Genomic DNA, 16,771 nt, shown 5'->3' on the forward strand with positions numbered 1-16,771 from the left:
AAGGAACTTAAATGTATAAGAAGAAAGCAGCCTCATTAAAATGTGGGCAAAGGACATGAACAGACACGTCTCGAAAGAAGACATACATGTGGCCAACAAGCATATGAAGAAAAGCTCAACATTACTGATTATTAGAGAAATTCAAATCAAAACCATAATGAGATAGCATTCTCACACCAGTCAGAATGGCTATTATTAAAAAGTCAAAACAGATGCTGGTGAGGTTGTGGAGAAAAAGGAACTCTTATACACTGTTGGTGGAAGTGTAAATTATTTCAGCCATTGTGGAAAGTACAATTCCTCAAAGAGCTAAAAACAGAACTATCAACATACCAAGGGGTATATACTTTTGATATATACCCAAAGGAATATAAATCGTTCTACCATAAAGAGACACGCACATTTATGTTCACTGTAGCACTATTCACAATAGAAAAGATATGGAATCAACCTAAATGCCCATCAATGATAGACTGGATAAAGAAAATGTGGTACATATACAACATGGAATACTACACAGCCATAAAGAAGAACAAGATCTTGTCTTTTGCTGCAATATGCATAGAGCTGGAGGCCGTTATCCTTAGCAAACTAACACAGGAACAGAAAACCAAATACCACAAGTTCTCACTTATAAGTGGGAGCTAAATGATGAGAACACATGGACACATAGAAGGGAACAACAGACACTGAGGCCTACCTGAAGGTGAAGGGTGGGATGAGGGAAGAGGACAGGAAAAATAATAGATACTAGGCTTACTACCTGGGTGATGAAATCATCTGTACAACAAACCTCCATGACACCAGTTTTACCTATATGACAAACCTGCACATGTACCTCTGAACTTAAAAGTTGAAAAATAATTTTTTTTTTTTTTTTTTTTTGTGACAGAGTCTCACTCTGCCAGGCTGGAGTATGGTGGCACGATCTCAGCTCACTGCAATCTCCACCTCCTGGGCTCAAGTGATTCTCCCACCTCAGTCTCCTGAGTAGCTGGGAATACAGGCGTGCACCACCACACCTGGCTAATTTTTGTATTTTTAGTAAAGACGGGGTTTCACTGTGTTGCCCAGGCTGGTATCGAACTCCTGACCTCAGGTGATCCACCCGCCTCTGCCTCCGAAAGTGCTGGAATTACAGGTGTGAGCCACTGCACCCAGCCTAAGATAAAATTCTTAATAATGTTTGAAAAAGGGCATTGCATTTTCATTTTGCACCTGTGGGTTCTGCACCTGGCCGAGGGATTCCTTTGTAGATCTGTGCTCTGCAAGTATTGAGGAAATGCTCTCACCCTTGAGAATGGGAGACTTTGGTGAGAGCTTAGGCCCAGAGAAGGCAGCAAAGGCCCGAGACAGAAGCCCAGGGACCACTCAAATGTGGAGGTGGGGAGTGAAGCCAGAGAGTGGGACACCAGCAGGTGAGCCTGAGAATTCTCATAAAGGCTGTGCAGCCTGTGAGCCAGAGGTCACCCTGAGGCCAAGGGGAATTTTAAAAAAACCTAGAAGTAGGTCCTGTGGGGGCCTCTCTGGAAGTGTGAGGAGAGAGGGGGTTAGAACACAGGTGGGCACTCAAGAATGGAATGGAGGGTCTTGGAAATGGGAATTCTTTCCCTCTTAGCTACACTGCTCCTGCCCCTGGCTCTGCCTGGACACCTTCCCTTCCACAGCTCTCTCTAGGTCACCCATGCTGCTCTCAACCCGAAATTCTCATTGCCTGTCCACTGACTCATGACTTGTGTGCCACGAAAAGTCTCAGAGGAGGGCCGGGCATAGTGGCTCACGCCTGTAATCCTAGCACTTTGGGAGGTCGAGGCGGGCAGATCACCTGAGGTCAGGGGTTCGAGACCAGCCTGGCTAATACGGTGAAACCCTGTCTCTACTAAAAATACAAAAATTAGCTGGGTGTGGTGGCAGGCGCCTGTAATGCCAACTACTTGGGAGGCTGAGGCAGGAGAATTGCTTGAACCCAGGAGGCGGAGGTTGCAGTGAGCCGAGATTGCACCACTGCACTCCAGCCTGGGCAACAGAGCAAGACTCCGTCTAAAAAAAAAAAAAAAAAGACTGGGCACAGTGGCTCACGCCTGTAATCCCAGCACTTTGGGAGGCTGAGGCGGGAGGATCACGAGGTCAGGAGATCAAAACCATCCTGGCTAACATGGTGAAACCCTGTCTCTACTAAAAAATAGAAAAAATTAGCCAGGCATGGTGGCAGGCACCTGTAGTCCCAGCTACTCAGGAGGCTGACGCAGGAGAATGGCGCGAACCCGGGAAGCGGAGCTTGCAGTGAGCTGAGATCGTGCCACTGCACTCCAGCCTGGGCAACAGAGGGAGACTCCGTCTCAAAAAAAAAAAAAAAAAAAAAAAAAAAAGTCTTTGGGCAAAAGAGGCATGGTGTGTGAACCTCTTCTCAAAGGCAGACTTCAAGAGGCTTAAAAGCCAGAGAATGCAGAATTGTTATTTTGATGGAACCCCACAGAAAGGGATGGGCAGGGCAGGCTGTTGTTTGCATTTCATTTGCAGGGGGCAATGAGGCTCAGAAAAGAGTCTTGGCCAGGGATGCACTGTTTACCTGATCCTGGAGCCCACTCCTCAGGCTGCCCAGCTGGGTGGGGAGAGGTGTGAGAAGATGGCACTATCTCGACTTTGCCTTTGACCTTCTGGTAACAGAGGGCTGAGGAAAGCAATATTAAGGCAATTGACTATAGGAGTCCACTTTATACCACACTCAAGCTGTTGCATAACAGCATAACACATGTATATGCATCTTGTTACCTTTCTAACACCTGAACAAGTCAAAATTCCGTGACATATCTGGTCCTAAGAGATTGTAGGCATGTAGATGAAATTAGGTGAAGCCACTTCTTACACCTCATGATGAGGAACCATTCAGATTCAGGGGCTAAGACCTGGGCTCACAACATTTCCCAAAGAATTCCAGCTCTAGGTAGCTTCCCTGGTCTGGATGGCCATTCCCTGGGACCAGCTGTCTGAGAGGAAATTGGAACTAGGCAAGAAGTGCCTCTCAGTCCCTAAGATGCCTTCTGTCCATTAGGAATCAATGTCATCAACGTGTTTGTGCAAGAATTGCAGCAAAATCCTGCATCACTGGACGTATTTTAGGTGGAGGCCTGCCACGTCACTGGATTCAGATTATTACTGCAAATCCCAGCCTGCATTCTTCCTTCTGCTGTGGTGCAAATGCCAGCAGCTACAGAGCCATTTATAGCTGGAGAGCAGCTCCTGCAGCAAACGGCTTACAAGGGCACCATGACCAGGCAGGCCACCCCAGTATGGTGGCAGAAGGGCGGGCAAGTCCCAGAAAACAGTCGTTTGTGCCACACTATTGCCCTCCCTGTCTTTATTGACCCCACTTGCTAGGACAAACTCTGGGTGCCAGTTTGTGGCCTTGTGTTCTGGGAAGGGGAGGTAGAGGTGACGGTGAGTTGCTCTTCAGTCTCCCTTAGGATGGAGACACCTTTGGTTTCTGTTTTCTGAGCCAGACAGTTATGTAAAGGGAGGTACATATCCACGTATCCACGTCTACCCTACTGTTGCCCTTCTGGTTAATTTTTCAGAAATATACAGTGATTTTCCTTGTATTGAGCACACATTAATTTGATGATTTGGCCAGAAGCTCTTCACACCTCAGCTGGTTGCCCAGGCCTGGGCCTTGGGAGACTTGGGGGTGGGTTTTCCTTTCTCCCACAGAGGGTCAGCTGGCCTGGATTTATTGAAGCTCTGCCTCCACCTCTCGCAATGACTGCATCTATCCACCCCCTGGGCCATGGGACTCTCCGGTGAAAACAGGAGGTAATAATGGGTAGGTGGGAATAATACAAGGGAAGGAGCCTCATAATCCATGTGCTCTGTGCCACTGTTTTCCCGTTTCACTGAAGAAATTCACCAGCACTATAAGATCTACCGAGGAGGCCACCTTTCTTGAGCCAAATGCAATCAGTGTGATCTGTGCCACAAACTTAGGGGACAAACTTCATCAGACCTCTCTTTTCTATCATGTGAGGCCCCCACATACCAATCAGCAGGAAGCCAAGGGTCTCCTCCCTCCTGAGTGGAGATTGCTGCCAACTCTGAATTGCCCAAGAATCTCCAAGGCTTACAGAGGATGGTGGGAGATGTCAGTCATCTAACGCCAGGTGGGGAGGAAACTGGTCTCTTGGGTCCCATACCTTGTTGCTCCTTTCTGCCCTGGATCCTGTTCAGGCCCAGGATGCTTGTGGCTCTAGATCCCTGGCAGCCCCATAGAAGCACCCCAGACCTGCCCCCATGGTGGCAAGTTGGCAGGGAAGGAGGCTGGCTCTGCAGGGGCCTTTAGCATCAGCTGCTCTTGGGCAGAAACCAGCAAGGCTCTTTAACGTGCTGTGGTTCTCGGATTTCAGCGTACAACAGCATCCAATGCAAGCATTGTTAAAGTTACAGATTCCTGGGCCAAACCATCACCATGTGGCTTCTCAGGCCTGGGTGGTGGCACTGGGCATCTGCATGGAACAAGGTCTAGGCGATGCTCTCCCAGAGTCTGTGGCCACACTCAGAGGAACGTGAGGCCCTGTTGCTGAGCCTGGCTCCAGCCACAAGGCCTTGATTTCAGGCTCCCTGCCCACCCTGGTGCAGGCCTTGACTGGGGCCCTGGGCTAGCGAACAAGACCTCCTAACTTTGACTCCTGGAGAATTGGGAAGTGGCTCCCCACACCCTTCCACAGTGCCTACCTGACTGGTTCCCTTCCCAGGACCAGGAAAAGCATCTTCCTTCTCCTCAAGTGGCTGTGGCCCATCTTGTGGTCAGGACAGAAGGGTGTTCCCAAGCCTGAGGACACAGCTGCCCTGGCTGTGTCCTGTTGGGCTTCTAGAGGTGCTGGAGGCTCCGGGTTCTGTCAGGTCCCTTGGATGGGGCGTAGAGGGCATGCAGGGAGGCCTGGAGCCTGGCAACCCTGTAGACTCAGCTACTGGCAAGAAGTTCACCAAGGCCCACACTGTCTGGCTGTTTATCAAGGCACTGGCCAGGCACTGTCCTTGCAGGGTCATGGGGTTCTTAAAACTTAGTAAGGACCAGTCTGGACCCTTTGGTCCTCAGTGTGTGGCCTTCGGCCTTCCTTCTTCCTGTTGCTACTTTCGTGCTGGAAGAAGGGCAGGAGCCACAGGGTTTGAGGCTGGGAACACGGGTCTCAGGTGCCGGGCAGAGCCTGTGTGGAAGCAGGGCGGCACAGATGGCAAAGGACAGATGTGGGTGGACATGGGCTGTGGAGAAATCACTTGACCCCTGCAAGCCTCAGGGTTCCTTTATTAAATGGGGACAACGTGAGGCAACTGTGACCCAGAGGGCTCTTGGCCATCCAGCTTTGCTGCAGGGCTGGTTGGCCATGAGCATTCGCTTCTTATTTGCTAGTGAAGCTGCTAAAATAAAGATTTGTTCTCAAGTCTGAGCTTTTGAGCTGCTGATGGGGAGTTTGGCAGTGTGGCCACCATGAGGGGGAAGCGTCCACCGCCTGATCCCCCTGCCCGGAGGCTGCAGCCCTGGGATGCTCTGGGGTTTCTGTTGGCCTCTGTGTGGGGCTTTAGTGCGCTGGAGAGTGACAGGAGCCGCCTGTGTGGAGTGGGACAGCCCTCCCCCATGGGGAGGGCACCTAGGAAATGTCACCAGCACAGGGCTCAACACGGTCTGCGCTGGTTGTGTGAAAGAGAAGAGTTGGGCTGTGAAGTGAATTGGGCCTGCGGCCAAACCCCCACTGGGGTCAAGTCCCAGTGACAATCTGTGGGACTTGGAGACAGCCTGTATCTCATGGCTTGAGGGAGGCAGGTTAGGGATGCATGCGACAGTCACGACCTCCCTGGCCACTTTTGAGGTGAGGCAGGAGCGCTCGGGCAGGGCTGTCTGCGCAGATACCGCAGGAGCCGCGGGGCGCCTAGAGCCCGTCTGAGCAACTTGCAGCGGCGGGGGGCCCCTGGGAACCATTCTCCGAGGCCGCAGGCGGAACGGGCTTGCGCGTGAGAACGGGGCCTGGGCTTAACTCACTGGGGCCTCCCCTGGGTGGCCGAGGTTCTTTTCCCACGCCCTGCCCGACAGCTGCTCTCCAGCTGTCCTCCTTGGAAGCTGTCCAGTGCGGGGAGAGCTCTGGGCCTGGGGTCCAAATACCTGGGTTCAGTCTCCTGTGGTTCCCTGGCGTGGGCCTCCCTCCTCTAAGCCATGAGGAGTTTGGACCCAGGTTCCAAAGCCTTTCCTACCTGCCCCTGTCCGTCCCTCAGGGGCCGCTGCAGTCTCAGCCTCCTGACTCTTGGCTGCTCTGCCTCTGGGCACTTTTCTTGGCCGGGCGTGGGGCTGGTACCTCTGGTGTCCACATCTGCTCACGCAAGCAGGTGCCTCCCAGCTCTTGGAAGCCATGGAGGAAGGCGGGCTGGAACCGTCGGGCGGGGGGTGGGGGGAGTTCACCCTCTGGAGTCCTCAGGGTTGTCGGGGGAACTGGGTGGTCAAAGTGGGGAGGTTCTCTTGGGCAGGGTCACCAGGGGCCCCTAAGGCAGCACCGCCAGGGAGGGTGGGCCCGCAAGAGGCTCGTGGGGGACGTGGTGGGGTTGGATCTGAGGCTGAGGTGAGGCCAGCAACAAGAGAACAGTGGGCGAGCCAGTGGCCTGAAGGGCTGGGGGATGAAGTGAGGTGCAGGGAAGGGGGCCCCCCAGGGTTCCAGGCGGGGACCGTGACCGCAGGGAATGGCTGTGTGAGGCCAGGGTGTGGGTGGGACGGCATCGGCCTAGATGTCTTCCTCAGTCCAACTTAGATACGAGGAAGCTATAGAATGTGGAGCAGCAGACACGCTGTTCCTCTACCCCTACTCTTCCAACTATGCCATTGAGTCCTGAGCACCTGCGGCGTGCCAGATGGCACCCACGACAGGCCGGGGGATACAGAAGAGGAACTCGCCACAGCTCCAGCCAGCTAGAGCCTAGCAAACCGCGGCAACCTCCCCGCCCTGCCAATATCCCTTTTGACACAACCCAATTGGTTCCACATCCACCTTCCCCCGTGGCCTTGTGCCTGAGGTCTGGCCCCATTGGAGGGTCCCGTTCTCCCCTGTGCAGTGACTGGCTAAGGCTTAGTTAAGTGGTGTAGTTGTGCCCAATCAGACGCTGAGGAAGGGCAGATGGGCGGCTTCTGGGAAGGGCAGTCACAGTGCTGGGAGGAGGCTACCTGGCTCCGCGGCACTGCAGGTGGCAAGTGATTTGGTGGCTTCACGTTCCGGGAATCCAGGACCCACTGGTTCACAACCAATTGCATTCATGCGACTGACTCCCAAAGCCGGGCTCTGGGGGATAGGGGGACATTAAGAGCTGGTGCCAAGAGCGCCATTTCAACCCTCTCCTTTCCCAGCAAACAGGCGCCCAGGCTGAAATGGAGTAAAGATCCTGGGTCTCAAGACTCAGGCCTATATTGGTGGCTGCCATTCACTGACATTTCCAAACATGAGCCTGTTCTAGAAACTGTCCGTCAAACACTGAACAACCGCCGAATAACAAGGCCCTGGAGTGGCTCATCCCATGTAAGGGCAGGGACAAAGCTCACTGACACGTGTCCACTCTGTAAAACAGAATGGGCTCACAGGACCAACACAAACACCCATGAAGGGGCAGACAGGGAGAGTCGGGACCTCCAAAGACAAGTGGTGCTTGAATTGGCTTGAGGAGGCTGCCCATCTCTGAGGTGGAGGAGGGATCAAGATGCCCGACTCCTGAGGTGAGGGAAATAGGCCTCTGCCAACCAGGAAGCATGGCGGCCCTCCCCGCTCTTCACCTTCTCACCTTCTCCGGGTGGGCCAGGGCATCTGCTGCTGTCCGAGTGGAGGTGCCCACAGGTCTGTAGTGTCTTGGCTACAGCAGGACGGCCAGCGCTGGTGGGAAGGGCTGTATACGTGGGCAGCACTGGCCTACATGGCATTCTTGTGCCTGTGAATGCAGGGCAGTCCATGGACACAGCTAGGGAGGTGGGCAGCACCACTGGGCAAGGAGGGCCCTTTTCTCTGCAAGCCCAAGCCCAGGCCAGGGCACCAGGAGTGGCTGCTGGCCCTTGGCTTGGCACCATGGGTACACCCTGCATGTGAAAGCAGCCCTAGTGTCCCTGTAGGCGGGCACCACCAGCAGCAGTTCTCAAAAATGGCCCAGCCTTCAGCTACAAGCTTTGGTGCCTGGCCTCCAGCCAAGCCCCTCACCCTGGGCTCCTGATCTCACCGCTCCACCTTCAGTGACCTCACCAAGTGCTTCAGAAAAGGGAAGCCCATTGCGGTCCCTATGTAGGCAGAAGGAGTCAGAGAGGTTGCCTTTAATAGCTCAGCTACTATTGTTTATGTTGATAAAGGGTCTGTTAACGTATTGCAAAAGAGAACCAGGAAAGAGGTCCAGTGTGGGAAGCACTGCCTTACTGTACCCCGCTCACTCTCAACTGAGGCTCCTGTGATGAGCACAGTGGGCACACACCCCATCCCCAACCTGTCCACGGGTCCCTGGGCCATGGTGGGGTCGGGAGTGACCCTGCTATGAGGGGAACGTGGAGAGCTGGTGGCTCACTCATGGTGAGAGGCTCAAGGGCGGCAGTGGCTCTGCAGCAAAGTTGGCAGCTGGAGCAGCGTGTGGGGCCTGGGAAGGAACTGGGAAGGAGCAGACAGGGTGGGGCTGGGGGAACTGCCAGGAACTGCCAAGGATCCCGAGCCAAGCCACTGTGAAACTGAGAAGGGTGCTTGCCACATGGGAGCCACTTCATTTGGCTAAGCATTGGGTCTGGGTTCAGGAGCCACGATGCTGCCCCGGGTACGCCCCCTGCCACCGTGGCAGGTGTGGCACAGACACAGGCCTCTGCCAACAGGGCAGCTGGGCACGCCGGGCACTCAGGTTGCCTTCTCCTTCCCGCTTTCCTTTGGTTCCTCCTTCAGGTTCTCAGTCACGAGCTTCATTTGCTGTTAAGAGAAAACAGGACAGCAGGTGAGCCACAGAAGCCTAAGTAGTGGCCGAGGCCTCTGCTCTCTGTGGAAGCCTGGCCAGCGGCTTTGACCCCAGGGAAGTGGTGACTCTGATGCTGCCTGCAGCTTCCTGCAAGTCCCTGGGTCTGACTCTGAGGAGATGGGAGACAGCTGGTGTGGTGGAAATGCAATGTCGCACTGTGTGAGCCCAGACCAGCAGGGATTTTAAGGACACTGAAATGAGAAGCAGCTGGCGTCTCCTCCTCCCTGGATGGCCAGGATGAGGGGAATAGGCGGACAGGGCCTGAGAGAGGACGGGGCACAGGCTTGGGACCAAGTGCTTGCTTTGCCCCTGTGCTTTGAGCGGCGCTGGCAGTTTGACCTCGCTGAGCCGGAGTTTCCAAATCTGCAGTGAGAGCAACAGTGCCTATTTTGCAGGGCGGCTGCAAGTATTGTTGTCCATGAAGTCCCTGGCACAGAACAGATGCCCCAAATCATCAGATGTTTCTCAGCAGCCTTTTGTCCCTAGTACAGCCACAGGACTTACACTCACCCCTCCGCCCCCATCCTCACTGGGAACAACCCATGAAGTCTCTGTGAGGGTGACGTCAAGATAGAGGTGCCCTCCTCGAGGGCAGGATGGGAGACTTCCAGGGAGGTGTCAGAAGGGAGAGCCTGTTCCCATAAGTCAGGCAGCGGCGTAGGGGACAGTTCTGCTGCTCCTACCTTCCCCTACCCCAGCCCTGAAGCTCCCAGTCACTTCGGTTTTATGGCTAGAAAACACCACTACAGCTCTGCCCTATTCATTGAATAAATGAATAACTATAATACTGTGGAAGTTGGCTTCAAACAGATTTTCGATAACAGTGATTCACTTATGGAAAAACAAAACTGAGCGCAAACATGGCTGGTACCCCCAGTACCTGGCTACTCATCTTGAGAGCCCCAAGTGCCACACAGGGCTGGAAGCAATACCATGCTCCCTGTAGCTTTCAGTGGGAGAAGCCCCTTTCACAGACTGTCAATCAAAAGTCCTTGTCTGCTGCTTTAATTTACCCTCCTAAGGATCCTTTAGATCTGCGGTACCTCAGGAAGGTGCTCTCAACTCCTGACCATTCTCATGTTTTCTGAGCCTGGCCTGTCTCCCACAGGGCGGCTCATGATGGCTCCTGGAAGCTGAGCCCTCTGCATTTGGCTTGGGGAGGGGACTGGCTGGCCCTTTCTTATCCAGGTCTAAGCAGGGCTTAGGAGATGGCTTTTGATGAGAAAGGGGGCTACGGAGAGTCAAGGTGACCAGTTTACCAGCGGTGGGGTAAGAGGGTTCTTTTTGCAGGGGCCACAGCATTTCAGTAGGCCTGGAGTAGGGGGTAGACACAGGAGTTAACACTGGCCCAGGGACATGCCCTGTCCAAATGACCCACCGCTGCAAGATTTCTATAACCTTCATCCTGCCAGGGGGATAGAGATGGTTTAATAGTTCACAAACCTAGAAAGGCTGAACTGCTAGGCACTGTAAAAGTCTCCCCAGAGTTTTTTGCATCTGCTACCTCTTCCATTACTAACATTTCAGGTCTTCCCACAAGCCCATGCTGTTAACTACAGATATAAAATATCACCATAAATAAAAACTGTAATATTTCAGCCCAGGTTCACTGCAGACTCTTCTAGCTGTTATCATTTAATACTTGTAAGACTTTTAAAATGTCCTTTTTTTTTTTTTTTTCAAGAGCCAGGGTCTCACTTTGTTGCCCAGGCTGGAGTGCAGAGGCGTGATCACACTGCAACCTCGAACTCCTGGGCTCAAGGGATCCTCCTGCCTCAATTTCCCAAGTAGCTGGGACTACAGGCATGAGCCACTGTGTGCGGTAAATTTAACTAAACTAAAACAATAATGAAGACAGAACATTCCCCAGCTTGGCACGGAATCTTGCAGCCACATTTCCCTGGCATTCCACATGGGGAAGAAAATCAAAATGGGAGCATCTGAGGCTCCTTTCAAGGCATAGGGCTGGAAGCCCCGTGAGGTCAGGCACAGAAGCATCCAGCAGCTCTCTGGGAGGGGCCCCCTGCTCCACAGTAGCCAGGGTGGATGGGCCTTTTCCTCCAAATGACCAAACCCAATGTGACTTTTGTCTCACTTCCTGGGGCTGCTTCTGGGGTGCCCCCACTTGTCCTTATAACTGATGTGCCCATGAGGGGCTTCTTCAGGGCCACAGCCCCTTCTCTCAGGCCCAGGGCTGGGGACTTCACCCAAGTTCAGGGAAGGAACTCGCAACCCACTTGGCTGGGTTCCTCCCACCTGCAGTGCCTGCCTTGCTCAGGGCAGCACCTAAGAGCCTGAGGATGTCCACAAGGTCACAAGGTCATCTGCACTGAACTGCACTACTGGTGGCAAAGGTAGAAAGAATGGCCAGGGACCCTACAGTCCTCCCTTGCCTCAGGCCAGGCAGGAGCCATTTGCACATTTCTGCTCTTTCCTTCACCTGTCCTGGAGCAAGGCTTCTTTTAAAGCCATGAATGACCAAGCCTCACTGGAGTGTTCTGTGATCCCCAAGTTGGGCCAGGGCCATGGGATGTCTCAAGGCCAGCTTGGCAGCCAGGGTAACAGGAGGGGACAGGAAGGCTGTGCTCCCAGGGCCTTCACAGGGCAGTGGCAGACCAGGTGGTTTCCTTCCAAGGGCACTCTCCCTCCCAGGGCCATGGTATGGAGGGGGGCTCAGCTCGACTCCCTGGGTTGCCTGTGCCCACAATCCCCAGCTGGAAGACCCTAAGCCAATGGCAGAACCAGAAATTAAAACCTGCAGCTAAAGTCCAAAGAAAAACCCAAGCGATTTGGAGGAAATGAGCTGCAACAGCCCGCTTTCCTGAGACAAGTTAAGTTGTCATGAAATCAGTGGCTGACATTCACACCTTTTCTGTGTAAATGGGGCAGGCCTCTACCTCCCTTGGCTGCAAATGGAGTCAGAGCCACAGATACTCATTACCGGCTGGCTGGCCCTAAGATGGCTTCTCTTAGGTAAACCAATTGCTATCTACCACTCATGAGTCTGCAACCCTCAGTATGGGGGTCATGCGACGTACAACAGGAATATCCCATTTGTTTTCCAGGAGGGCTGTCCTCCTGGTGAAGAGGAGGCTGAGCCCTAACCACAGCCCTGGCCCAAGAGCACTTCCCACACCCTCCCCGATGGGGAAGTGGTGAGCACTGGCAGAAGTGATGTCAGGATGACAGAATTTATGATTAGGAAGGAACCTTGAAGAACAGTCAGTCTCATGGCCACTTAAGAATCCTGAGACCTGGTTAAATGCAGGCCCTGCAGTGGACCCCAGACTCTCTGAATTTTTAACGAGCCTTCGAGTTTTTCCACTGGCCACCCCAGGCTTGCAAGTCTCTGATTTGTTGTCTGTCACCTTTCACAAATAAGCGAGCTGGGGCCACGAGGGGTGAAACAGATTTCTCCCAGGCCATACTGCAGGCTCTGGCTGAGTGGGCTGGGACAGTGCCTAGGCACCAGGCTGCCTCTGGCAGCTCAGTTCTTTGGCTTCTTCTTAACAAACCTGGCTGGAGGGTGGGTGGGGTGGGAGGGAGCAACAATATCCCCTTAAAAAAAACCTGGCTTCTTTGGGGATCCTTAAATTAAAATCTTCATAAAAATATAAGCAAGATAATAGAGCTGACGACTTCTCCAAAAAAGTATCAAAATGGAGACAGAGTGGAATTTTCCCCTAACTTGTGACTCATTAAAACACCCATGCTCCAAATTATTCTTTAAAAAGCACTGACTAATTTTTTGCATCATTATTAGTAATGATTATAATAGGAACCTAATCATTAAGTGTGTTGGCCAAATGCACAGCTTGACCTGAGGAAGACTGTGTGACCGGATCCCCTTGTCTCTGTGGAGAAGTACAGAAATACTTTCTGAGAATTGCAATGCTTCCCACAGACCTGGAATGGCCATGGTGGACTCCACAGACTTGTGATAACCACAGTGGACACCACGGACCTCAAACGGTCCCTTCTCCCTCCCAGCCTTGTAGCAGAGACTCCTTCTGGCTGAGCCCACAATAAACTTTAGGATCCTTCTATTCATAGCATTCAGGGAATCACTACCATTTGATTACATCTCCTGCTCAATTTGAAATCTACTAGCAACTACTCCATTACCCCTTCTCACCCCTGCCCCCCATCCCAAACCAAGACCTACAGAAGGAATCTGTCTGGGGAGCCCTTGGCTGAAGGATAGAAAATCCCATGCGTCATCAGTTACTGTTCACTAGTGTCCTCACTGTCCATGTCCTCTGAGTGCAGGGTGCAGTGGCTGGGATACAGCCAGGCTGCTGGCCACATAGGGTGTCTAGGAATGGAGTTCTCAGGCCACTTCAGCCCAGCAGCAGCACCTGGTTCCCCCGAGCCACCCCAGCCTTGGGTGTGCAGGCCTGAGATGGAGCATCATGATCACCCATTCCTACTCCCCCACCCAAAGTCTGATTTAATGCACCTAAGTGTGGCCTGGGCACAGGGACTTTTCAAAGCTCCCCAACTGATTCTAACATGCAGCTGAGGTGGAGAGCCACTGCCTGAAACGAAGCCACCCTCCAAGTCTCCCTGAGAAGGGGAATGGCGGGGAAGAAGGGAGGATCAACTTCGAGCCTCCTCCAATCAAGCTGTGCACACACCCCTTATTCACACCTTGCAACCACAAGCAAGGGCTTCTCTACAGGTGTCACTGACATGGCCCTGGGGACTCACAAGGCTAGGCAGCTTATTGAGGACATGCAGCTAGAGTCAGGGCAAAAATCAAGCAACAGCCTGACAATTCAGACAAAAAAGGAGAGTGGGGCTTCTGAAGCACCTATTTTCACAGACTTTTTATTTGTTATCTCTATTGAAAAGTTTACCTCAAACAGTGTTCTGAAAATATCATAATATAATGATTAAAAGTCCAAGCCTGTCTGGGCTTGGTGGTGCCATAAGGCTCTAATCAGCCACGACAGCAGTGAGTAGAGGGGCAGGAAGGCGCTTGCAGCAGCCTGTCAGGCGGTCCTGAAGGGAGTTACATCCACCTCTCCCTCTGATTGTTGCTTCATTTTAACACTTGACAAAATGTAAAAATGTAAGACTTGCGGGCAACCACAAGTGCCAGTGCTCCAGCTCCCACCTCCCACCCCAGCCAGCCTTTCTCCCAGTCATCCCCATCTCAGGAAGCAGTGCCACCACCAGCCAGCATCTCAGACCATGGAACTTCGGCCATCTCTGCAGATGCCTGCTCCCCCGGCCCAGCCCCTCTACCTGTCACACACACGCTGCTCCTGCCTCCCTCTTCAAGGCTGTGCCCCTGCCTGCACTGAGACGGCACCCCAGACCATCCCACTCTTGTCTCAAGGCAGCCCAAGCAGGGTTTTAAACGGGGGGCTGTAGTATGCCACTCCAAGGTCCCTACCACGCTGGGGACTACAGTTCACCCCTTCTTGTCTCTCATCCTTGTCCCCTGCTGCCCCACAATCCAACCTTGGTTCTGCTCCAGCCACCAGCTCCCTCCACCCAGGCTTGCCTGCCCTGCCTGAGCTTTGCTGGCAACTCCTTTCTGCCACTCAGTCCTCAGCCTGTCTCCTCCTCATCCCTCTATTTCCTCCTCCCCTGTCACCATCCCATCCCTCTATTTCAATTGCTGCACTCCTCTCATTACCATCTGGTTTATTCATTGTTTGCAGATTTTTTTTCTGTCTTAAATGTTCTATCCTACCTGGTATGTGGTCTCCAGAGAGCAGGGCCATGACTAGACCCCAGGACCTATGACAGTGCCTGGCACTGAGTTGGTGCTCCATGAATACTGTGGAAGAGGGACCAGCTTGCAGCCTGCAGTAGCAGCCAGAGAAATTCTAATTTAGCCAGTAACCTCAGTGTAATTCCGATGAACTTGTGAAGCCTCTTTTTTTCATGCGTATGAAAGAGAAAAGCCTCTTTTCTCATGTAACACATATTCAAGTTCTTGAAGTCAGCATCACTCTCTAGCCCACAAATTGGCCAATCCCATGTATGGGATCACAGAAAACACACCAGTAGGATGGACTTTATGTCAGAAGCACCGGGTTTCAGGGTTCCCAACAGCTACCTGCCCTGGTAACAATGCAGATTTGGGTCCCAGCCTAAGGTTTTGACTCAGAAGCTGGGTGAGGAGTGGGTGGCAGAAATCATGGCTAGCAAGCTCAAGCTGGGTGAGGGTCAGGGGTGGAGTGACGGGGGAGTGTGACAGAAATCATGATTAGCAAGCTCAGATGTGGCTCTGGTGAAGCAGAAGGTGGTCCGCAGTTACAGCTGTGTGGGAGGAGCACGGTGCCAAATTATCAGCTTGGTCCCAGCTAGAAACAAAGACTCCGCCAAGAAAATCAAATCCTCACTCCAGAAAGGCTCCCGCTCACACAACAGGAGACATGTGAGGGAGTCTATGACACAGGCCATTAACTGCATGAGCTAACTGTGGGGTGGGTGGATGTCAGTTCAAAAAGGGGAAACAAAGGTGTAATGTCTGTTTCTCAAATGATCTTTTGAGCCCTGCTTTCTCTGCACATCTGGGTTTCAGAGCAAAATTTCCCAAAACAGAAGTTAAAGGACTTTGAAAGGAGATATTTTGAGACTGCAAATTACTTCCCATGGAGAGTGAGGTGCCTATAGAAGCCAGAGGCTGGCTTTCCAGCCATCCCCAGGCACACACTCATTCTGACGCTTCTGGAACAGGAAGCTAGTCATGTCTGATTAACTACAGCCACCTCCCAAATCTGGGAGTTGGAATCCTCACATACCAACAAACGCTACAGGCCATGAGGTTCCACAGGTGGCCAGAAAGAGCTGGATGCTAACACAAAATGACCAAGCAAAACTGACCCACCTCCCTGGGTCTGGGAAATGTCGTCAGAGGCAGCAAGCCCTCATCAGGGCTGCTCATCGCCTCTGTCCTTTCATGTTCTATCAGTGGACACTGATATTTTCTCCAAGTTATGGATACCCCAAATATACACGAAATCACCTAGTAACTAAACCAAGAGACCCTTCTGCAGAACCCCCAGGCTTCAGCATGGAGTGGACGCACCCATCTAGATGGTTCCTCCAGGCTGTGGGGCTCAGGTCCATGGGTCTAGGCATCAGTCCTATGCTTCCTAGGGCTCCCTGTGCCAGGTTCATGCCAATCTTGGCTACTTAACTCCCCATTTCCTGCATTTCTAATTGCTCTTGTACAGCAAAACCTCTTTTTAACCTCCTTTGTTGATATAACTTTTAATGTCTGTTATATTACCTGTGTGTAATTTAAATTTATAGTGACCAACACTTACATCACATTGCACACCAGGCACTGTTCTAAACGCTATGCACATTTGATTTACTCCTCATAACCACCCTATGAGAGACATACCATTATCATTTTAAAGAAAAAACAGAGGCACAGAAAGGTTGAGAAACTTGCACCAGGTTATAGCAAGTTTGAGCCCAGGCCGTCTGGCTCCAGAGCTGGCTCCTAACCTACAGGCTGCCCTGCCCCTACCCTGATGTTGGATCTAGACGTTTCATTTTTGTACTATAATAATATCACCCAACTATCCATTGGGGTCACCTGTGCTTTGAGATTCAGATTCAACTGGATCACACTTCTAATCCATGAGATCTTGCAAGTATCTCTGAATTATTGGTGTGGATCCAATTTTGTCTTGTCACACCTGGCTCAGATTTTCTGCTTCTGCTAAATCTCTGAAACCATGGCAGCCTGGCTCCAGATACACCGGGTTAACCCTATCTTGATCTGTATGCACACATTTTAGCA

The 16,771-nt window shown here is 52.3% G+C and overlaps 1 protein-coding gene across 2 annotated transcripts in view; it reads right to left on the bottom strand.

Moving 5' to 3' along the window:
* Positions 1 to 8,305: 8,305 nt before the first annotated feature.
* The window catches only part of ANO10 (anoctamin 10), a 254,858-nt gene continuing 246,392 nt past the window's right edge, over positions 8,306 to 16,771 (bottom strand). For both annotated transcript variants that reach the window (XM_019023785.3, XM_019023786.3), the window contains exon 13: positions 8,306 to 8,951. In XM_019023785.3, the coding sequence (XP_018879330.1) occupies positions 8,883 to 8,951 (69 nt within the window). In that variant the 3' untranslated portion in view covers positions 8,306 to 8,882. The remainder of the gene's footprint in view (positions 8,952 to 16,771) is intronic.

The sequence above is a fragment of the Gorilla gorilla genome, chromosome 2 (genome assembly GCF_029281585.2).
Source record: "Gorilla gorilla gorilla isolate KB3781 chromosome 2, NHGRI_mGorGor1-v2.1_pri, whole genome shotgun sequence".
Classification (NCBI taxonomy): domain Eukaryota; kingdom Metazoa; phylum Chordata; class Mammalia; order Primates; family Hominidae; genus Gorilla; species Gorilla gorilla.